The sequence below is a fragment of the Ambystoma mexicanum genome, chromosome 9, assembly GCF_040938575.1.
Source record: "Ambystoma mexicanum isolate Mex_15411 chromosome 9, UKY_AmexF1_1, whole genome shotgun sequence".
In the NCBI taxonomy this organism is placed as follows: domain Eukaryota; kingdom Metazoa; phylum Chordata; class Amphibia; order Caudata; family Ambystomatidae; genus Ambystoma; species Ambystoma mexicanum.
Window position 1 is genome coordinate 54843276 of NC_090931.1, and position 24458 is coordinate 54867733.

At 46.3% G+C, this 24458-nt stretch overlaps 1 protein-coding gene across 1 annotated transcript in view; it reads left to right on the plus strand.

Annotated features, from left to right (window-relative positions):
- The window catches only part of ADAMTS8 (ADAM metallopeptidase with thrombospondin type 1 motif 8), a 123930-nt gene that overhangs the window by 87885 nt on the left and 11587 nt on the right, over positions 1–24458 (plus strand). The window contains exons 2-4 of the mRNA XM_069614131.1: positions 2726–2965; positions 6885–7017; positions 21360–21527. Coding sequence (XP_069470232.1) covers positions 2726–2965; positions 6885–7017; positions 21360–21527 — 541 coding nt within the window. The remainder of the gene's footprint in view (positions 1–2725; positions 2966–6884; positions 7018–21359; positions 21528–24458) is intronic.

Genomic DNA, 24458 nt, shown 5'->3' on the forward strand with positions numbered 1-24458 from the left:
AAAGGGGTGAGATTGGTGAGTGGGAAAAGGCACATTGTAAGACATCTTGGCTGATGTGAAAATGAAGCGATTGGCGCATCCACGAAACGTGTCTCCGTGGCTGTTATTTTGGGGCTGAATAAATGTGGTGGGAATTCTGCAGCATCACAAAATCCCCTACTCACAATTTTGAAAAACGAGTACAAATGAAATATTAAATATTAGATATAAAGTAAAATCCCAGAGATTTCATGTCGTGTATTGTACTGAGAATTCTTTTACAATTCAGTATTACTTTTTCTTGCGTAATCTTTCTATTTCTAGTGAAAAGACCATTTTTTTTAGTGTTAGTTTTGCAGGACGCCGCCCGTTGTTAGATCCCGCTCCTTTGTGAACTCTTTACCTCGCCGTAGATGTTCCCCGATGACTTATAAAGTGCTCCATTGCTTCACAAAGGCCTGTCTGTACGCAATAAATAAAATAATAATAATAGTAGTATATGATGGGGAGCTTAGCGCCTGGGTCGCACGGCTCTGCTAGGGCCGTTGTACCCAGTGCTGGCGATTGGGCCAGCTCTTGCCGGATCCGAGATCCAGAACCAGATGTTTAGCCGGATCTTGCGATTCGGCCTGAGTCAGCACTGGGGAAAAAAAGCACACGCGAGCAAAACTGTAACTTCCTCTGGTGACCCTGTGCAAGGGGTCACAAGAGGAAGTTACAGTCCTCAGCTACGACCTGGTTTGTTTATTTATTTATGCAATGTTTGTCAGATACATGGACCCAGATTATTTATTTATGCAATGTTTGTCGGATGCCTGTATCCGACAAACATTGCATAAATAAATGCATATACAGGTATCAGAAAAACATTGCATGAGTAAATAAATACCCATATTAACATTGAAACTATCCCACACGATGCAGCCACCCAACTGCTTTCACAGGGGAGCTGCAGGAGCTGTGCTCGGTGGGGTTCAAGTAAAATAAAAGTTGCTTATGGCAACATAAATTACCCTGTACGAATGGGGGAGTTTCTTTTTTAATAAAATGGGATGCAAATTGTGTATTTTAAAGAATATTTGCTGAGCAACACTGGTCACAGGGTCACAAAAGGAAGTTACAGTCCTCAGCCACGACCCAGTTTGTTTATTTATTTATTTATGCAATGTTTGTCGGATACATGAACCGGGATTATTTATTCGTGCAATATTTGTCGGATGCCTGTATCCGACAAACATTGCATAAATAAATGCATATACAGGTATCAGAAAAACATTGCATGAGTAAATAAATACCCATATTAACATTGGAACTATCCCACACGATGCAGCCACCCAACTGCTTTCACAGGGGAGCTGCAGGAGCTGTGCTCGGTGGGGTTCAAGTAAAATAAAAGTTGCTTATGGCAACAGAAATTACCCTGTACTAATGGGGGAGTTTCTTTTTTAATAAAATGGGATGCAAATTGCGTATTTTAAAGAATATTTACTGAGCAACACTGGTCACAGGGTCACAAAAGGAAGTTACAGTCCTCAGCCACGACCCAGTTTGTTTATTTATTTATTTATGCAATGTTTGTCGGATACATGAACCGGGATTATTTATTCGTGCAATATTTGTCGGATACCTGTATCCGACAAACATTGCATAAATAAATAAATATACAGGTATCCGACAAACATTGCATAAATAAATAAATATACAGGCATCCGACAAACATTGCATGAGTAAATAAATACCCATATTAACATTAACTATCCCACACGATGCAGCCACCCAACTGCTTTCACAGGGGAGCTGCGGGAGCTGTGCTCGGTCGAGTTCAAGTAAAAGAAAAGTTGCTTATGGCAACATAAATTACCCTGTACGAATGGGGAAGTTTTTTTTTAAATAAAATGGGATGCAAATTGTGCATTTTAAAGAATATTTACTCAGCAACACTGGTCAAAACTATTATCGGCATAATGAAGTAACTCATCACCCGTGCCATGGAAGTGGTTTCAAGTGGAATTGATATATAGTTTGGAAAAGAAGCAGCATGAACTATTATTTTGGACATTTCCTTTGATGAGAGGTCAACAGCAGTTCGGCCCCCTCAACGCCACCCCGGCCCTTGTGGTATCCCCCACCAATGTGTTTCCATTTCCACCACTGGTTGCCCCTTGCTATTCCCCCAGATCACCTCAGGCCCTCCTCAGCAGGTGACTGGTGGTATCTCTCTGCTGCTTATTGTGAAGGGGGCTGTGCGCCTGGTGATGTAAGCAGTGACTTGCACACACTCTAGGAGATGGGGAGGGATTCGGATTTCTGGTGTCGTCCAAGAAGGCAGTGTGCACAGCTGAGACGGACCTTGCCTCCTCAAGTCCTGTTTGCCCCCCCGCCGCCTTCTAACTGTTAACCACGATCGACGTTCAATCTGCAGCGGTCTGGTTTGTGTAGGAGATTTTTTATACGATGTATACAATTGGGAAAGGAAATGGATGTCTCCTCATATGTATTATTGTATTATGCATTACAGCTGTTTCATTGTCGAGGTGAGGCTCTCATTTTATTCTTTCGGCTGTATGTTTAGCTGTTTGCACTTTGATGGCTCATATCCGAATAAACTCAAATAAACACAGGCACATTTCAGGAAATGTGTGCTTTTGGTGCCCTGGTATTTTAGCGGGCCACCGGAATGTATAGGAGCAGGTTTCTAGTGGACAAGGTTTAACCCTCAGCGTGTGGCCTTCCATTGCTCCCCCAGAATCATATCTTGACCCTGATGTCTGTGGCTGCTCGTATCTACAAGCACCCCAGCCTGAAGAACCTGCTGCGCCTGGTGGTCGTGAAGGTGGTCGTGGTGGATGATGAGGAGCTGGGCCCAGAGGTGTCGGACAATGGGGGGCTCACGCTGCGCAACTTCTGCAGCTGGCAGCAAAGATTGAACCCGGCGAGTGACCGCCAGCCGGAGCACTACGACACCGCCATCCTGCTGACACGGAAGGTAAGGGCGGCCGCTACCCCCTACAGACCTTTACTCTGCTCAGTGCAAAGTGTGTGCAACAGAGGGCCAAAGAAACCCGACAGAACCATCACTGACAAAGACATTGGGCCTCATTGCGAGTTTTACAGGCACGGCTACCGCCAAACTCGCTGCTGGCACCGCCACCCGCGATTGGGTAATACCCGGGCCATTATGAGTTGAATGGGCCGGTAATTGCCCATTCACAGGTGGCGGTATTGCCGGGCTCCCGATCCCCATTCTGCCCAATAGGGCAGCATGGTTACACCGCACCGATGATAACGGTGCCGGTGCAATTACGAGCTGTGCTCGCGGGTGCCGCACAGCTCTTACCTGGCACCTGTCAGGAACCCGCGAGCAGAACTCGTAATTCGGCAGTACGGTGTGAACGGTGCCGGTGCCTTACCGGCACCGTTCATACCGTGGCCGCCAACATTATAATGAGGCCCATTAACTGCTCCCGCTGAAGTCCTACATGCACACATTGGAGGTGGCAAATGCAGGTGTGCTGGGCTATTGTAAAAAAAGAAAAGTTTTCTAAAAGTATATCCTGTGTTACGGAAAAGCTGGGCAGCATATGCTTTGCAAATACACAAGTTATTCTTTGGTTGTGAAAAGCCTTTGAGGGTGGCACCGTTCCACCTTTTACATTTGTTTCTGTAAAATTCACTCTGTTATGACAAATTGACCCAGAAGTATATTGAAAACCTGTTGGGTCTTTTTTTGTTTTGGCCATTAGGTGGTGCTGTGAGCACAGCCTATAAGCCAAAACTATTGCCATGACTGGTGACGATGGGAGGGAGGTGGATATGAGAAGGATACCGCAGCCTGGGTGTGTTCTTTGGTTATTTTCTCACCCATTGAACGCAATGACATGCTAGACCAATAGGGCCATCCCCACCTACTATATAAAGAATTCATGTATTATAAGCCCGGTGTTGAATTTACCTGCAGTGACATTATTTCCTTTCCGGTAGTGATGGTCCCATGTGTGTTATAGTATAGACACCCCGAGTCACTCTAGCACAGGTTCAAATATTCTCATAAGCTACTTTTTGTGAATATTATTATTCCCCAACATCCGTTCGAGCTATTTACCTGCTTTTAAGGGGATGCCAATGTTATTTCCTGGACACAACACATACAAAACAAGCATTGGCAAATCCATCTGTTGTGGCTTGTATGTAGTGATGGGATTGCAAATTGGCAGGCACTGCCAACACAGTGCCACCTGACCATAAAATGGGAACAGTTGGAAAACGGTGTGATTCCATGAACATATGATAGCAGTGTCTTATGCACACGTCAGAACTGTTGACTTTGTCAGTGCCTATTCTTCACAGGATTTCATTGCAAGGGACATATATAAATTAAGTGGCTGAATGCACATTTGGTGAAGGTATCTTTATTTCACCATTAGCACACTCAGAGCAGCGGCAAATACCAAATGAACTCTCGGCAGACTACTTAGAAATAACACTGGAATGCAAAGTATGATGTTACAGCTTTTTAGAGCAAGCTGAAAGAGATCCCAGGAGGATGTGTGTTGAGCCGGTAGGGGTAGCGAGTGAGTAGAAATGGCCGTAGGTATTAGCATGGCCATGGAGAGTTAATGGGGGGATAAATAACCAAACTACACCCACAAGCTGTCTGTCTCCATTCATATCCCTCCCTCGCTCGCACCAAGGCAATACTTCTGGCTTCCAGTAGATGCTTGAGTGCCATACAAAAGCTCAAACTAAAAAATGGGAGGACCCACTAAGATCAAAATGGGAAGTGACGTCACCAGGAAGGGCCAGAGCTTAAAGTCAAGTATGAAATTCCATTTAATTGGCCATGCCTAATCATTGAAAGTGCACAGAGCCAACGGCGATTCGCCTTTCAGGAATCACCAACTCATGAACAATGACCCCAAGAGAGGATATTTTCTTCTAGCGGTCCTTTCAAAGTATAAAATGTGAGCACCTTTTAAATCCACGCATCTGTACCAAATTATTGCGGAACAAAGCCTTAGTGTGAGGCATGTTACCCATGATGCCCCAGCTTTGAGGCACTAAATGATACATTCAGTTAAATACATCATACTTGCTTTTATCGCTGCCCTCAAAAACATCCAGTGGGGACAGCGTCCGCCCGTGGGGACCCTAGAATTGTGCCGTGTTTATTTGCAAGAAGTATTTTAAAAGTCTCTAGCTTAATTAGAGCTGTAAACCCGCTCCTGATGTTAAAAACAAGCATTGGCAAAGCCAACAGTTTCGGCTCATGTAGACATTATGTAGGCATTTGCTAAGCACTGCTGTCGAACATGCAGGTGCTAACACCATTTGGCAAGTGTCGTCATCTAACGGCCATGTAGTACCCTTATCCAAGTGTCTGGGATATGCTCATCCCATGCCTATACAAAAGCCAGGTCTATTGGCTTTGTCAAAGCTTGTTTAAGCATATAAGAAGAATTTCCCAACATCAAACGCGCATTTCCCAAAATATCAGAGTCTGCAATTCATACTGTGGTGTCTGCCTAGATCCAAGTCTGATGGTCTGTCCAAGCCGACACGTGTTTCGGCCATCAATGGCCCTCGTCAAGGCTGTCTAATGGCCGATTGTTATTCCGTGTTACAAGACATGGGTACATTTGAAAACCAACATCTGAGTACATGGGTCCCTAGTGAAACACAACGCGCTTTGTTACTGTGAATTTTGTTCTATTAGGGAAGAGCAGTTGAATTAAATGTGCATATTTCACTTTTAAGAGAAGTGAAGTCCCTGTGCGTATGTTATTGTACCCTGCCCCACTCTTTGGGGGGCGGGGGGTCTAGAGCCCCATTGATAACATTGGAAGACCTGCGGAATTGCTTACCCCGACTGCTTAAATACGTTCCCAGTAAATATATTTTGCTTTGATAAGTGATATTAACAGTTGAAAGTCATACATTAGTCGTCACTTTATTTGATTCCCGCAGATATGAAATATTCATTTTGTGACATCATTTTCTGCGATTCGGATAAGAGGGCCCCACACATATTTAGCTGCACAGGGCCCCGCAAATACTAAGGGCCCTGTGCACTGGGCGCAGCCTATATCTTCCCAACTCACGCAGCACAAGCCGGGTTCGCCCCGTCCATTCGGCTTGTCTAAGCATGTCTCCGAGGGACAGCCCACAGCCCCCTGTCTCATGTCTCTTCTCGCGATACGTTCTGACAGCGTCAGAGGGCGGCAGGCAGCTGGCATGGAGCATCAAAACGTAGCCTTGCCCTGCGTATCAAAAATACTCACACTGGAGGGCACTGTGCACAATTACACACGAAAAATGCAACTCCAAAAACAATACAACATCCTCTGCCTTTGAAAGTGCCATGTCCTGCTCGTCAGGGCATGGCATCTACTTCCCGACGCCGTGTGTTCTGAATGCCAGCATTCCTACCCTGTGAGCTATATCTGCAGGCTGGTGCAGTGGCCCTGTGGGCTGAGGGCCCGCCTGGGGACACGCACAGCGCACCCTCTTACCACCTACTCAGCCTTTCATCTGCCGGAGTGTCATAACATGCGTGGGGCAATAATGAAACCGCGTATTTAAGCCCCTGGCGGCAATGCAACGTGTGGCGTGCGCTGCATAGGTCGGCATTCCTGCAATGTATTATTCATGGGTTTAGTATGTGGACACTTTGCCCCCCGGATATAGCGTTTCCAGATGAGACGCTATGCGATGCTGTCACTCAGACTCGAATATCCATGCGTGGGAGAGCACACCATGTTCCTTTACCTTGAAGGTTCCAGGCGTGCGTGCGTGCGTGTGTGCATGCGTGTGTGGATGTGTGTGCGTGCGTGCGTGCTAACGCGCGTGTGTGTTACGCTGGCGAGCCTTCGTTACTCAGGGAAATGTTCTTTTTTTTGTCTCTGTAGGACTTTTGTGGGCATCACAGCTGTGACACTCTTGGCGTCGCCGACATTGGCACCATGTGTGATCCCAGCAGAAGCTGTTCCGTCATTGAAGATGACGGGCTGCAGGCGGCCTTCACCCTGGCACACGAGTTGGGTAAGTCGGCCGTGCCCCTATCCTAGGGGAGCTTTGCTTTCCCTTGCTCTTTCCTGTTATGTTATGTTAGCTCTTGTCCTTCGCTGCTGCTCGCATCACAAGCTCAGGGGTCTTAAAGCGCCGAGCCTTGCCCGTTTCCATGCACATCAGGGCCGTGGGTGCCTGAAAAGGTGACGGGGAAGGAGAGTTGGAAAGGGCAAGAGTGGGAAAACTCAGGGGCAGAGGCATCTCTAGAAGAGGTCTGGGGGGATACAGCCCCGGGTATTTTGGGTGTAGTCCCGAATAGAAGCTCAGGGGCTGCAACTAAAAGGCTAGCTAGCCCCGACGCCCGAGTCCTGACATTAGCGTAGCCCAGCAACACCCCTTTTTATTATTATTTTTTTTATTTGAATTTATTTGCAGCACACATAACCCGTAGGTATCTTGTGGAAGTGCAGGTCATTTATAACGCACTCGGTTTTTTCTAGCGCAGATCAGGGATTCAAACCTGTGTTCGCTTAGCGTGGTCTTGTTTCCAAGATCCGCGCTGCCACAGAGCTATCCGCCCTTCACAGGGAGACAGAAAAGTACAGACTTGACTCACAACACAAATAAGAATTAAACCTTATGGGTGAGTGATAATGATCGTGGGATGAGTGCTTAGTTTTCAGTGTTTTGACAGGAAAATAAGGTGGCTGCTGCCATTACTACAGGCCAATTCCCCCTCCACACACCACACCTCCCAGCCCCCGGAAGTGAGAACCCACATACAGCTCTTTCAACTAAGCTGAAACTGCAGTGCTTTAAGTGGGCCGGGGCTGGCTGGTCCCAACACAATTTTGGCAGGTTGCATTATCCCGCTGCGGCCGTGGTCACCGCCACGACTGGAGATTCGTCCGCCATTAAGTGAGGTAAACTGACAGAAGTGCCAGCCAGCCGCAGCGTTGCTGTAGCTGGTTGGCACTTCTGTCAGTCACTGTAACTTACTCTGACGACCCCTTGCCCAAGGGGTCACCAGAGGAAGTTACTGTCCCTTTGTTTCCCCAGGTGCCAGGTGTCTTTAACCTTGAGCGAACCTGTTGCCTCCTCGACATATTTCGAGGTTTATAAAAGATGGCTTGATAATTACACAATTGAAGCCATCTTTTATAAAGCTTTGCCGATGGACAAAGACGCCTCTGGCTTTGTCGTCGTGAAAGTTTTATAAAAGATGGATTGAACAGTGTACTTTTCAAGCCATCTTTTATAAACATAGAAATGTTTTAAAAAGATGGCTTGAAAAGCATGGAAACCATAAGGTACGCGCACACACATATATAAATCTTATATATGTGTGTGCGTACCTTACTGTGGCTTGTGTAGTTTTCAAGCCATCTTGAAGTACACAAAACATAATAAGGCATGCAAACAAATATATAAATGTAATCATTTATATATTAATGTGCGTACCTTACTATGGTTTGTGTACTTTGCAAGCCATCATTTATAAACAGATATTTATAAAAGATGGCCGGCATAGCACACACACCATAGTACGGTATTCATACACATTTATAAATGCTTATATGCACTTATATATTTGTTTACGTACCTTACTATGGTGTGTGTACTTTTTAGGCCACGCACACCCCATAAGCAACGCCCCCAAATGAGGCCCCCCCTCGATTTCTTAACACCCTGCGTGTGCCTTTCAGAATCGGGCACTGTAGTGCCTAATTTCTTCGCATGCTGCCCGCACCTGTTCATAGCACCCGGCTACCGTACACACGTGTCCAGATGGCCTGTGTGACCCTCGTGCTATGCCATGAGATGCAGCACTACTGGGCCACTTTAATCCCGGCCAGCAGTATTCGGAATGTTCTTCAAAGCTTGCATTCACAAAGACAATCAGATCCCAAAACAAAAGCAACACAATTTACAACAAATTCCAGGAACATCACAACAGCACGTTTTAAAAACGTTAAAAAACGAAGGGGAAAGGGAAAGAGAGAAAAACGAGAAAATATATGTGTGTGGGTTACCATCCCACAAAGCTGTCATGTGATACAACACACATTCCTAACTGTCATGCATATTCATAACTGTCATGCATATTCCTCACTGTCACGCATATTCCTAACTGTCATGCATATTCCTAACTGTCACGCATATTCCTCACTGTCACGCATATTCCTATCTGTCACGCATATTCCTAACCGTCATGCATATTCCTAACTGTCACGCATATTCCTGTCACGCATATTTCTCACTGTCACGCATATTCCTAACTGTCATGCATATTCCTGTCACCCATATTCCTCACTGTCACGCATATTCCTGTCACGCATATTCCTCACTGTCACGCATATTCCTCACTGTCACGCATATTCCCAACTGTCATGCATATTCCTAACTGTCACGCATATTCCTGTCACGCATATTCCTCACTGTCACGCATATTCCTAACTGTCACGCATATTCCTGTCACGCATATTCCTCACTGTCACGCATATTCCTAACTGTCATGCATATTCCTGTCACCCATATTCCTCACTGTCACGCATATTCCTGACACGCATATTCCTCACTGTCACGCATATTCCTAACTGTCATGCATATTCCTAACTGTCACGCATATTCCTCACTGTCACGCATATTCCTAACTGTCATGCATATTCCTGTCACCCATATTCCTCACTGTCACGCATATTCCTGTCACGCATATTCCTCACTGTCACGCATATTCCTCACTGTCACGCATATTCCTAACTGTCATGCATATTCCTAACTGTCACGCATATTCCTAACTGTCATGCATATTCCTGTCACCCATATTCCTCACTGTCACGCATATTCCTGTCACGCATATTCCTCACTGTCACGCATATTCCTCACTGTCACGCATATTCCTAACTGTCATGCATATTCCTAACTGTCACGCATATTCCTCACTGTCACGCATATTCCTAACTGTCATGCATATTCCTGTCACCCATATTCCTCACTGTCACGCATATTCCTGTCACGCATATTCCTCACTGTCACGCATATTCCTCACTGTCACGCATATTCCTAACTGTCATGCATATTCCTAACTGTCACGCATATTCCTGTCACGCATATTCCTCACTGTCACGCATATTCCTAACTGTCACGCATATTCCTGTCACGCATATTCCTCACTGTCACGCATATTCCTAACTGTCATGTATATTCCTGTCACCCATATTCCTCACTGTCACGCATATTCCTGACAAGCATATTCCTCACTGTCACGCATATTCCTAACTGTCATGCATATTCCTAACTGTCACGCATATTCCTCACTGTCACGCATATTCCTAACTGTCATGCATATTCCTGTCACCCATATTCCTCACTGTCACGCATATTCCTGTCACGCATATTCCTCACTGTCACGCATATTCCTAACTGTCACGCATATTCCTAACTGTCACGCATATTCCTAACTGTCACGCATATTCCTGTCACGCATATTCATCACTGTCACGCATATTCCTAACTGTCACGCATATTCCTGTCACGCATATTCCTCACTGTCACGCATATTCCTAACTGTCATGTATATTCCTGTCACCCATATTCCTCACTGTCACGCATATTCCTGACAAGCATATTCCTCACTGTCACGCATATTCCTAACTTTCATGCATATTCCTAACTGTCACGCATATTCCTCACTGTCACGCATATTCCTAACTGTCATGCATATTCCTGTCACCCATATTCCTCACTGTCACGCATATTCCTGTCACGCATATTCCTCACTGTCACGCATATTCCTCACTGTCACGCATATTCCTAACTGTCATGCATATTCCTAACTGTCACGCATATTCCTGTCACGCATATTCCTCACTGTCACGCATATTCCTAACTGTCACACATATTCCTGTCACGCATATTCCTCACTGTCACGCATATTCCTAACTGTCATGCATATTCCTGTCACCCATATTCCTCACTGTCACGCATATTCCTGACACGCATATTCCTCACTGTCATGCATATTCCTCACTGTCATGCATATTCCTAACTGTCATGCATATTCCTAACTGTCACGCATATTCCTGTCACGCATATTCCTCACTGTCACGCATATTCCTAACTGTCACGCATATTCCTGTCACGCATATTCCTCACTGTCACGCATATTCCTAACTGTCATGCATATTCCTGTCACCCATATTCCTCACTGTCACGCATATTCCTGACACGCATATTCCTCACTGTCACGCATATTCCTCACTGTCACGCATATTCCTAACTGTCATGCATATTCCTAACTGTCACGCATATTCCTGTCACGCATATTCCTAACTGTCACGCATATTCCTGCCACGCATATTCCTCACTGTCACGCATATTCCTAACTGTCATGTATATTCCTGTCACCCATATTCCTCAGTGTCACGCATATTCCTGACACGCATATTCCTCACTGTCACGCATATTCCTCACTGTCACGCATATTCCTAACTGTCATGCATATTCCTAACTGTCACGCATATTCCTGTCACGCATATTCCTCACTGTCCAGCATATTCCTTTTATGCATCCTGTCAGGTGTCCAGTACACACGGTGCAGAAGCTTAATTTGGCTGGGCCTTTACGCCAGTCCAGGTACACAAGTCAGGGGCTGCTGGGGCCTCTCATTCCACAACCAGTATTCTGAATGTTATGTCTGCAAATTGTCCAACACCATGACATGTCGCGCCTAGAAACACTTGTGTACAGGCACGTTATAAATGACATATATCAGGACATTGGAACTCACTTCTGGCTCTCTTGGGGTGTTAGAGTCCCCAGGATAGACTCTACCCGAGGAACTCGTGATTGGATGTGAGTTCCTGTGCAGCTACCGCTCCACCCCAACCCTAGCATGTAACCTAACCAGTCATGGTGGCTCCTCACTTCACAGCTTATTCGACTTCACACAGTAAAGCTTTGCCTCTGTCTGCAAGAGGGAGGCATTCCTATCGTGTGTTGACTGTTCTAATTGCGTTGCTGCCCGTGTCAGTTGCCTCTGTTACTCCATGTTTCTCTCTCTCACTCTCCCCCTCCCCCTCTGTCTCTCTATCACTCTCTCTCACTTTCCCTCTTTCTCTCTCACCCTCGCTATATCACTAACTCTCTCCCACTCTCTCTATATATCGCTCTCTCTCACTTTCCCTCTGTCACTCTCTCTTCATACTATCATCTGCCTGTCCCTCCCAGTTCTTCTCCTGGCATGTATGTCTCCCCTCTTGACATCCTTGTCTCTTTTCCCACTTCTTTACACTTCTCCTAACATTCTCCCCTGTTCCATTTCTCACTCTCCTGTCTGACCCTCACCAAGCCTGCCCCCCTTTTCTCTCTTTTGCCTCACTTGCCTTCTCTCATTATATCTTCCTCTCTATGTCTCTTCTCTCAAGCTGTCTGTCCCTCTCCCACTTCCCCCCTTTATCTTCCATGCAATCTTTCTATCTTTGAATCATTGTCACACTCGATTTATTTATTTCTGGCTCACACTCACTCTCACTCAGTGAATCTTACTGAGTCTTACTCCACCTGAACCTCATGGTGCAAACCTTACCCACAAGAATAGGAGCGCCTTACAGCATATTACCCCAAAGGGTATAGGGATCCTTATAGCATATCACCCCCAAGGAGTATAGGTGAGCCTTACAGCACATTACCCCAAAGAGTATGGGGCTCCTTACAGCATATTACCCCAAGGGTATTGGGCTCCTTACAGCATATCACCCCCAAGGAGTATAGGAGAGCCTTACAGCACATTACCCCAAAGAGTATGGGGCTCCTTACAGCATATTACCCCAAGGGTATTGGGCTCCTTACAGCATATCACCCCCAAGGAGTATAGGAGAGCCTTACAGCATATTACCCCAAGGAGCCAAGGAGTATGGGGCTCCTTGCAGCATTTTACCCCAAAGGGTATAGGGGTCCTTACAGCATATCACCCCTAAGGAATAGAGGAGAGCCTTACAACACATTAACCCCAAGAGTATAGAAGAGCCGTACATCATTTTACCCCCAATAGTATAGGAGAGCCTTACAGCATATTACCCCAAGGAGCCAAGGAGTATGGGGCTCCTTACAGCACATTACCCCCAAGAGTATGGGGGTCCTTACAGCATTTTATCCCCAAGGAGTATAGGAGCGCCTTAAAGGCATTTACTTCAAAGGGTATGGGCGTCCTTACAGCATATTACCCCAAAGAGTATGGGGGGCCTTACAGCATATTACCCCAAAGGGTATGGGTGTCCTTACAGCATATTACCCCAAAGGGTATGGGGGGCCTTACAGCATATTACCCCCAAGGAGTATAGGAGCGCCTTACAGCATATTACCCCAAAGTGTATGGGGGGCCTTACAGCATTTTATCCCCAAGGAGTATAGGAGCGTCTTACAGCATATTAACCCAAAGAGTATGGGGGGCCTTACAGCATTTTATCCCAAGGAGCATAGGAGCACCTTACAGCATATTATCCCAAAGGGTATGGGGGGGCCTTACAGCATTTTACCCCAAAGGAGTATCAGAGCTGTGATGAATCAGCTTCTGTTCTGGTACACAGAGCCTAGCCCGTCCCATGGGGTCTCCTCCTCAACTGCTCTCGCTTCTACCCAAGCTGGGAGGCTGGTCAGCAACTCCTGTTTATTAACCTCAGTGAAGTGGGGGAAGTCCTCTTTCTTGACATAGGACAGGCAGGACAGCCTTGCTCATGCCTTTCACAGTCTCTATGTCGGGATCCATGATTTTTACAAATACCTAGCAGTGTCTAAACGTTGCCTGCAACAGTACTTTTATGGTTGAGTGACTAAGCTGTGCACAAGACTCCAACTAGATGTGACCGCTTGCCACCAATGTGACGAATCAACTTCCGGAGCACCAGTGTTCCAGGGATGAATATCGGGTTCTAACCCATCAATCAGCCGCACACCTCTAGTACACCAGAAGGGATCCAAACAGATTGGAAATACAAGTTAATTATAATCCTCATTGTCCAATTTTGGTAATTTAGGCGGAACGGCAGGCTTATCTCGGCAAGGTCATGGATCACCGGTTAGTTGCAACACAGCAAAAATACAATTATTACCCAATGGTAAAAGGGACTGTCCAGTCAAGGTTGTATATAAATATCTCTATTATTATTATTACAACAGAAAGTTCTAGCACTCTATAAAATACAGCCTACCCTGTAAAGGAACACAGAGGGGAGTCGGTAAAGCAATCAGTCTTAACTATTCAAGGTTATTTGGTTTCAGCACCAAGGCAGCAAGGGGTCGTAAATGTCACTAGCAGCCTTCGGAGAAGGACCAGGGAGACAGAACCACAATGTACCTGGTGCTTGAGATGATCTTGATGCTCGACAGCATCGAGTCGGTTCCAGGATGCTTTGCAGCTCCTGTAACAGAGTTCAAGACGGGAGACAGGTGCGGGTATCAGCCGGCAGGCAGTTCGGCTAGCGAGGCTGGACAGATGGCTGCAGGCTGGCATACACAGCGGCACAGGGGTATCATTAAGAATCGTTGTCTATGTGCTGGTTGGTGGACCTGGAACGCTGGTCGAGGCATCTCGGACGGCTTTGGTTACTACAGCGTGACAACAGTCAGTGGTGCAGCAGGTCGCAGTTCGAGGGCTCGACTGTCTCGAACATGTCCTTAAAAGATGGATGCTGGTTGATGCTTGTGTGGCACTCCTCCTTTCTTCTTCGCAGGGCTCCTGTCGTTCTTTAAGGCAGACGTCCCAAAGCTGAGGAGAGTGTTTGCAGGCAGCGGCCTTGTCCCTTGTTCAGGGACTCCCTGGCACTTCCCACCTAGGAAGCTTGCTGGTAGAACCTAGCAGGGCATGCAGTGCGCTGACTGAGTACTGGTTCTGGAGCTGCTGGATGGGTCCTCTGAGGTTATTATCTCCCTCTGTTCCCTGGGAGATGTTTAGGGGAGGGATCATGTTTCCCTCTTGGAAATCCAGGCCTTCCTTCGCTGGCAGAAGCTGTAAGGCAGGCTGTACCTTCAGCCAGGGTCCAAATGAGTCCTTCTTCTTACTCCCTTTGAAGTCGTCTGATGATCTGCCAAAAGAGGGGCTCAATCCTCTTTTAAAACAAAATGGGCCCCAGTGATTGGTGCAGACTAAGCCTACCTTAATGAACCAATCCTGGGTCCCCACCAATAATCTTCTGTTATGCGTGAGGTCATAACCAGAGTGCTCTGCAACAGGAAGGTAAGGGGTGATAACGTGTACTACTAAGTTTCACCCATCTTCCTGTTTGTTGTGAATCAAAGTGTCTCTCTAGTTAATTGAGCTCTTTGTGACTCCTGATGAACGCGCAGGTCTCCATTGAAGTTTATGGCGAGAACAAACTTTCTGTCTCCATCAAATCACAGGTATATATAAATGGGTAATCCCTATTTTTTGTTAACGGGGGGTCAAAACTGTAAGAAGGGATTTTCTATGGAGAAAAGGTTTGTGAAAAAACAGATCGACTACCCCTCTCTTTAAGTCCTGTATGGGTCACAGGTGAAGATGAAGGTTAACCTGTACAATTTGTTAGTAAGGTTATCGCCTTTTTGGGAAGAATTGCAAAAAAATGCTGCTAGGTACAAAAAATTCTATCTTTTTAATAGTCACAAGAATACCTAAAAACGTTACAAGCTTAACAAAACATAGCAAACTTAATACATTTTCAATTAAAACATTCAGTCATCATTCATCTATTCTAACAGGGGAATACTACAACTTAAACAGCTTTGTGCATAACAGTGAGTCAAAATATGCATTAGTGACAGGGGAAAAAAACATTAGGTTTTCCCTTTAGCAGTCGACATATGTTTCGGCCCTTTGTAGTGTACCACCTCTGTCAACAGTGATCACTAAGGTAAATGTTGGGCCATCTTCAGGACAAATGGTTACTTTGTGGTAGATTATTCTTGTTCCCCATTAGGCACACTAGCACATCTATGGTCCATAGACTGAAGTTAGGACTATTGAGACTGGTCAGACTCTCGGATGTGGCCGGGTATTGCCATCTCTGGTCTTGGTTCAGATTAGCAACTTCTGTGGCTTTGTTTTCAAGGTTGGTCTTTGTATTTCTGTATTTCACTTGGTACCATTCATTGGCAGGGCTAGTGTGCCTAATGGGGAACAAGAAAGGGAAAACCTAATGTTTTTTTCCCCTGTCACTAATGCATATGTTGACTCACTGTTATGCACAAAGCTGTTTAAGTTGTAGTATTCCCCTGTTAGAATAGATGAATGATGACTGAATGTTTTAATTGAAAATGTATTAAGTTTGCTATGTTTTGTTAAGCTTGTAACGTTTTTAGGTATTCTTGTGACTATTAAAAAGATAGAATTTTTTGTACCTAGCAGCATTTTTTTGCAATTCTTCCCAAAAAGGCGATAACCTTACTAACAAATTGTACAGGTTAACCTTCATCTTCACCTGTGACCCATACAGGACTTAAAGAGAGGGGTAGTCGATCTGTTTTTTCACAAACCTTTTCTCCATCAAATCACATACTTGAAAGGGCATTCCCTTCAGGGGTTGCCTACTGTAAACAGTTGTTCCAGACATGACTTTCACTGCCCTTCATACAGAAGGGTGGAAGCTAGCTTCAAGTTGACACATTGCATATCAAAGAGGTGTTAGTTCCTGTCCCTTGTGTTAGTTCTGTGGCCAGGCCTCTTCGCAGGCAGGCTTTTGTTTAACTCTCATCAGTGTGCGCTGGCCCCACACAGTACATTGACACTAGAATAGGGTTGACACTAGAATAGGGTGGATCCATGGAGTCTTTGATATGTAATTAGGCTGCATATGGCAGGAAGAAGGTGTTGCATTCCCCTTCCTGAGATGCTTTCATGTACTCCTGGCTGTCACATTCCAGCTAAATGTGGCAGGGAGGACTGCGCCTGTAGGCTGTGTCCCCCCAAAGTACAGTTGACTATGTGTTTGTTGTGCAGCGAGCATAGGAAAATGTTTGTGGATTAGCCACACACATATTCTGAGGTTGATCTCCTGTCATTCCACTTCTTACAAAAATGTTAAAAACGGCCAGGCGAGTGCATACTTCCTGTGCGGAGAGGCGAATTCCTCACAGTAGCGCCCAACAACATGTAACCCCCAAGGAATAATGGAGCACCCTAAAACATATTACCCCTAAGGAGTCTAGGAGTGCCTTGCAGCACATTACCACTAAGGAGTATAGGAACACCCTACAATATATTACCCCCAAGAGTATAGGAGTGACTTACAGCATATTACCCCCAAGGAGTAATAAAGCACCTCACAGCATATTACCCCCAAGGAGTAATGGAGCATATTACCCCCAAGGAGTAATGGAGCGCCTTACAGCATATTACCCCCAAGGAGTAATGGAGCGCCTTACAGCATATTACCCCCAAGGAGTAATGGGGCCCCTTACAGCATATTACACCCAAGGATTAATGGAGCCCCTTACAGCATATTACCCACAAGGAGTAATGGAGCGCCTTACAGCATATTACACCCAAGGATTAATGGAGCCCCTTACATCATATTACCCCCAAGGAGTAATGGAGCGCCTTACAGCATATTACCCCCAAGGAGTAATGGAGCATATTACCCCCAAGGAGTAATAGGGCGCCTTACAGCATATTACCCCACAAAGAGTAATGGAGCGACTTACAGCAAATTAACTCCAAGGAGTAATGGAACATATTACCATGGAGAGTTTTACAGCACATTACCCCCAAGGAGTAAAGGAGCGGCTTACAGCACATGACGCAAAAATCCATCCACTGAAAGTCTCAATGTAACATTTACAAAAAGCAAACCATACAATAAAGGACTAAACACATCCAGGCTGGCAAGACACCAGCATAGATAAAAGAATCAGGTGATCACCATAGCAACCAGGCAACCAACTAAAAGATGTCTAAAACAGAAGGGACCAATCCAGGACCCAGGAGAAAGCAGGACAGGTATTGCCTGAATAGTGAGTTCCCTTGGAAGCCTGACTGCATTGGGCTTAAACGGCAAGAAACAGGCAGAACGTCCACAGCCCGGCGCATAAGGAGGAAAACACTGCTTTTAGGCTGTTTCCTCTGTTTCCAACTTTAAGAGCGCTTTGCTCCAAGAAAACCACCCACCGCCCAAATAGTTTAACTGTTCAATCATGTTAGGAGAATGTTCGTGCCTTAACACCTTACATACACGGCACCCTGCTTTTAAAACCCGGGCGTGCTTGCGCTGGCAGCCAATTCAAGGCGACCAAAATTGAAGAATCAGGATCACATTTCTTTGTTCCAACATTGAATTTTGGTGCTTCATAAACAACAGTCTTTAGTGAGTATTAAGACAGTTTTTCAAATGTCCAACAATAGTGCACCTCCTCACCCCCGCCCCCCCTGCCCCCCGCCTCCCCCAGCCCCCCCCCCCCAGCCCCCCAGCCCCCCTTCGATATACTGTGGTACGTTTCTAAGATCTGCATCACTACCTCTCGCACGCTGCCAGCATTAAAGTCTGAACTACACGCCTTGGAATTTTCTGCCAGAAGAAAAAAACATTACCTTTTCATACAACTTTCATTTCAAGAAGGAAGTCTGGGCCCTCTTCTCAATATGAGTCTTCAAATGTATTTATTTATTTTTGCCCTTAGTGGAACGCCCAGACCGGGGATATCACGGCGTTTTGTGAGTACAGGCAAGAAGCTTTCGCACATAAAGCAAACAAACGACAAGCACACGATAGAGGGAAAATCATGCGGAGCAAAGGCAAGTGGCAGGGGCACAATATGACTGATGTTTATCCAACAGCCGGGCCTTGACACGTTTTTTGAAAATAGATACTGAGCGCTCATTTCTGATGTGGGCAGGCAGAACATTCCAGAGCGAGGGTGCCGGGACACGGGAATTGACTCCGCCGGATCTCTTGCTCTTGAAGCGGATGGGGAACAACGAGGAGCAGGAGCTCCATCTCAGCGCTCACACCGGGACAGATTGAGAGATACAGTTGTTGAGGTAGAGGGGGGCTTCCTTGTGAATGCAGTGGTGAGCAGAGTTTTGAATTCTACACAAGCTTTTATGGGGAGCCAATGGGCTTCCCTTCTGGTGGCAGAAATATGGTCAGAGCACCTAGTGCTTTGTTTTGAAGCAGTTGGAGTTTTTGCATGTTGGTGTTCAAGGTGCCCATCAATAGGGCATTACACTAGTCCCGTTTGGACAGGATCAGGGCACGTGCGAGTGTGAGGCAGTTGTTATGTGAAAAGAACTGTATATTCAGCGACTTCAGCCTCGCTGCGTAGGCAGTGGATGAGGCTAAGGAATGTAACTGGCCAGCCATGGATAAGCCAGCATCAAGGAGATTCCCAGGGTTTTTATTTGCTTTGGAACGGGTATGGTTGTGCCATCAATGCAGAAGGCAGAGAAGGAGTCGTCTAGGTGTATGAGACAGTGAGGGGAGCCAAGGATGAGGAGCTCGGTTTTCTCAACGTTTAGGCGTAGGTTGTGTGTGGCCATCCAATTTTTAATTGTGCTGTAAACTGCGTTGATTGCGAGTGTGCTGTGAGTGTGGTCACCTGCCATAGGGATGAAAATGTGGGTGTCATCTACAAAGTTGGTGTAAATGACCTCACTGGAGTTGAGGAGATCGAAGAGGAGTTTAGTATAAGTATTATAAAGAGTGTGGGAGAGGCAGGACCCTTGTGATACGCCTACAGTGCGGGCTGGGATCAGCTGAGTGGTCCCCAATAAAGACGTGGGTGGTGCGGCCATTGAGAAAGGATTTAATCCACTCGGTGGCTTGCGGAGAGAAATGGAAGTGATGGCTGAGGTGGTGACATAGGAGGTTGTGATCTACTAGATCGAACGTCGCAGAGAGATCTTTAAAAGGAGGATAGCTAGTTTGCCGGAGTCCCGAATGGAATCCATTTGTATTTTTAGGTCCAAGAGGGCAGTTTCTCTGCTGTGGGTTGAACGAAAGCCAGACTGTCTTTTGCCAAGAAGGTGGTTAAGCTCCAGGAATTGTTGGACTTGGGAGTAGGCAAAGTGGTAAATAATTCTGAGGAGGAAGGTGACTGTGGTGATGGGGCGATAGTTGGTGGGGATAGATGGGTCAAGGGATTTTTTAGGAGGATTGTGGCCCACGCTGCTTTAATGTTGGAGGGTACTATATTAGTTGAAGATGATGCATTGGAGAAATTCAGTGATAATAGGCGTGATCGAAGGAGCACAGAGTTTCACAATGTGGGTGGGACAGGAGTCCCCTTTGCAATTGGTCAGAGATGCAATTGAAGCTCAAATTGAGGTCTCTCAGGATGAGACATTTTGTTGAGGGTTTCATGGACCAGGAGGTCAATGATGGGGCAGTGAAAGCCATTGGTTTTGCCTCTAGATCAGAAACAGGTTGAATGTGGTTTGTGGATCTGTGGTCAGCTTTAGGAACAGGTTTTCGTATGGAGTGGGAGGGAGGGGGCAAGCCCTGATGGGTAGGTCCAAAGATAACTAGGGCTTTTGCTTTGGCAGGATGGATGGAAGGAATTCAGGTTCCTGCAGCTCATCCTGGGGCAGGGGGACACTGTTTGGCCAGAGAACGTGTGAAAAGATGGGGGTGGTGGTGGTGGTGGGGGGGTCAGAAAGAAAACATGGCATGGGTGGCGTTTGAAGCCTAAAGCATTGTTGAATGTTTGGAAGGCGTGTCCATTCCAGGTTGCGAGATTGGATGTCAGGCCTGGAACCTTGGGAGCTGCAACTGGTAGAGGTGGTTTCATCAGGCAGACCCCCAAATCCCTCACCACCGAGACAGACTCTTGTTTTTTTAGTTTGGAATAAAGCTACGCAGGGTTCTGTGCTACGTAGTTCGACCTCAGCGGCTGTTGATATTGGATGCCGTCTTCGGTTGATCCGGTTTTCTTGATGGCGGCACCAAAGTATGGAAGCCCCTCCTGCCCGGCGTCAATGTGCCCAAGCACCTCAGATTCACGTCTTTCTACAGGAAGTATTTCATCTCTGTCCTTTCCCCTCTGACTGGTCACTCGCCGTCGCTTTCAACCCATTGCTTTTTACTATCAGTGCTTATATCGTCTCGGGAGAATAGCTCGGGGGCAACGTGCTCGCTTTGGAAGCAAGACGACACGGAGCAATACAGGTTCGATCCCCGGGTCTGCGCTTAGAAACCTCTGGGTATTAAGCGCATTATAAATAACCTATCATATCATATAAAGACAAAATCATGCTCCTCCTAGCTTACGCCAGATGTAGACCGCAAATAATGTTGATATTAATTGCCATAAAATGCACTACTATCCAATCCAACACTCCAGTTCCTTGTTTTGGGGATGTTGTGGGCAGTGACACCTAACACAGCTTTGTGCTTTCTTCTCCCCAGGGCACGTGCTTAGCATGCCACATGATGACTCCAAGACCTGCGAAAGGCTCTTTGGGGGCCTGGGCAATCATCACATGATGGCACCCATGTTCCTGCACTTGAACAAGACTATGCCGTGGTCCCCCTGCAGCACCATGTACCTCACCGACTTTCTGGACAGCGGGCACGGTAAGGAGGCCCTGGGCGGGCACCGGGGAAGCAAATATGGGCTTCTGGAAAATAGAGGTGTGAAAACTTTACAAATGAACAAGTGGAAAGGTGCAGTGGGTTAAGACATCTCTCGCAGAAATCAGTGTATGGTGGGTCAACTCAGTATTTTATCTTTCTGTGCTTGATAAAATGAGTACCATTGAGTTTCTTGTTTAAAACACAGACAAGTGTTAGCACTTGCGTTCTGCTGGGTCCCCTGTTCGTAATTTTGCACATTTACAAAAGAAAGTGAAAACTGAAAGAGTAAAATCAGGCTTAATTGTCTTTATTGTTTCATTTCACGCTCTGCTTTGTTTAAAAGAATGAAAAAGCCCCTGCACATTGCGCTGTGCAGAAGGCATTCACTGTAGAGGTCGTTTTGCAATGGGCAGAGCATTGAATACACGCGTAAAAGTCCTCGGAACTCTTTTACGCTGCCTCTTACCGACCGGCACGTTCTCATCGTCGGTAAATGCCGTCTGAAAAGCGGAATTTACTGGCCCTCATTTGCTTTTGCACAGGGAAGAAGCTGAAGAACAAAGGCTGTTTTGCAGTGTGTTGCTCTTTGCTTTTAGGCTTCATATTGCACAAGACCCATCAGCACATAATGCCTAACGTTGATCCCCGGCATGTAATCTGCATTCCTTATTAAATGCCCGCACCATGTACTCGTGTTGAATCCGTCTGCTTCTATTAGTTAAGCATCAGGAGTAAAAATCACACGCAGGCGTTACACCATGCGCTCTTTGTAGTCGGAGGGGTGTAGCATGGCGGAAGTGTAAATACAGTTCCCTGCTCCTCCTCTGCTTCAAGGCGATGTGAAATGCCTTGGAATGTAAAAGGGAGCTGTAAATGGCTAACACCTTGCTTTTGCATCTTACGTTTGCATTCAGGCGCTATACTAGGCCGCTCACATTACATGCCATGACACATAGTGCTGAGCCTAAGAATTATGACCCTCTGACCGTGCAAATCATAACTTACTCCGGTCCAACCTGTGAATCTACCTAAGAGTCCCACTACTGTGAAACATGAGGACTACCACTGCCAGCTCATCCTGACCCAGAAGGTAACCAGGAACAGTGGGCTCCTAAGAGTACACCATCCACTCCAGACACCCACCCCTCATACCGCTATGTTCCCTCTCCACTCCAGACACCCACCCCTCCTACCGCTATGCTCACTCTCCACTCCAGACACTCATCCCTCCTACCGCTATGCCCACTCTCCACTTTACACCAACGCACAATAGAGCGCAGCTATGCCCCTCGATCAATTTCAGCCTAGCAGCACACATACCTACACTAATCAATGAACATCTCAACAGCCTGCTAGAGCGCAGCTATAACCCACGAAAAAATCAGCCTGGCTGCACACATAAACGTCCCACACAGGCCTAATGCCGCCAGAATGCAGTCTCTGAGACTGACCGCCAGACTGTACACATTCAACTGATCTGTCACTACCACCGCACCTAGTGTTAGGATGCAGCTACCATCAGTCAAATCACACTGGCTGCACACATATTAAGTGCACCCAAGCACCATACACTACCCTACTCTCTCCACTGACCTGGACTACGGTCCCCAAGGGCGTTCAACCCACAAGCACTTTGAGATCATACCAATGACATATAGAGCACTATATAAATGCCAACTAACATAACATTACACTCCGGGGCGTAGGAAATGAGCCCCTGCTATTTTTTCTAATGGAGGGAGAGTCATGTCCGTTTTCCCTTTAAATCAATGGTTTCCTGGGGGAGCTGTGCTGTCCTTTCTCCCCTTTCCCAGGTGTTGTCAATCTGCGGGCATGCACATTTAATTGGCTCAAAAGGGGATCTGGCAAATTATGGCCAAAAGTTTGCTTTTCTGGTAATTTGTGAATTCCCACCATCTCCACAAAATTTTCTCTCCTGACAAAAATCCCAAATCACACGAGGTTATCACAAAAATGTATAGATTCGCCCCCAATAAAATCATTTTATTAGGAAATCAAACTAATTTATTAAAAATGGTGTGTGGAGGGAATCAGCCTGTCCCACCATGGCAAAGCCACGCAAAATAGTGATATACGTTTCTGCACGTTCTCAAACTTCCCCAGGGAATTGCCTGAGAAGCTCCTATTTACTTTATTGTGAGAAGCCTGCCATCTTTAAGAAACTAGAAGAGATGCCACTTTCCACTTGGTCTCGCCTCCGTCCTTTTCTTATACTTTCACTTTTCTGCAACCGTCACACCATTTCTAAATCGTCCATCTTGTTTATGCCCGCAGATAATACCCCCTCCGCCTCCCCCTGCCTCCAGTGTCCTTCTACTGGCATTTTCTGCCTCTGTTTTCTTTGCTCTGCTTCTGCACTATAGTATATTTAGTTTGGGCCATGAGGTGGTGCTTAAGTGCCAGCTATAAGCCAAAACGATTGCATTAGAGTACAGCTAGGGGGATGAGGATATGTGAGGAGGGGCACACAGCTTGTAGGTGTTGTTTGGTATTTACCCACCCATTGACTGCTCATGGCCCTCCTAATCCCTATGGACCTTCCCACCCACCTCATGCCTCTCCCCGCCCAAAACATGCCCTTTGGGAACTCTTTGAGCTCACTCCTTCAGGCAGTAAGAGCCACCTTTAGCCTGCCAGGGTTGTTGCTAAGCAGTCTGCTAAGAGTTAACGGCTTAATGGCAGCAGTAAATGGCTAATGGTGTAATAAACATGCCTTAACCAAGTGAGGGTGGGCCACTTCATTATCTGTTCCTTGCACTGAAGTCCTGTAAAAAACAAGCATTGACACAGTCAGAATTTGGGGCTCATGTATAAGTGTTAAATAGGCCTCTTCCAAGCACTGCCATCATACGTCCAGCTAATCGCACCATTTCCATGGAATGGCCAGCTGGCACCATGACATCAGTGCCC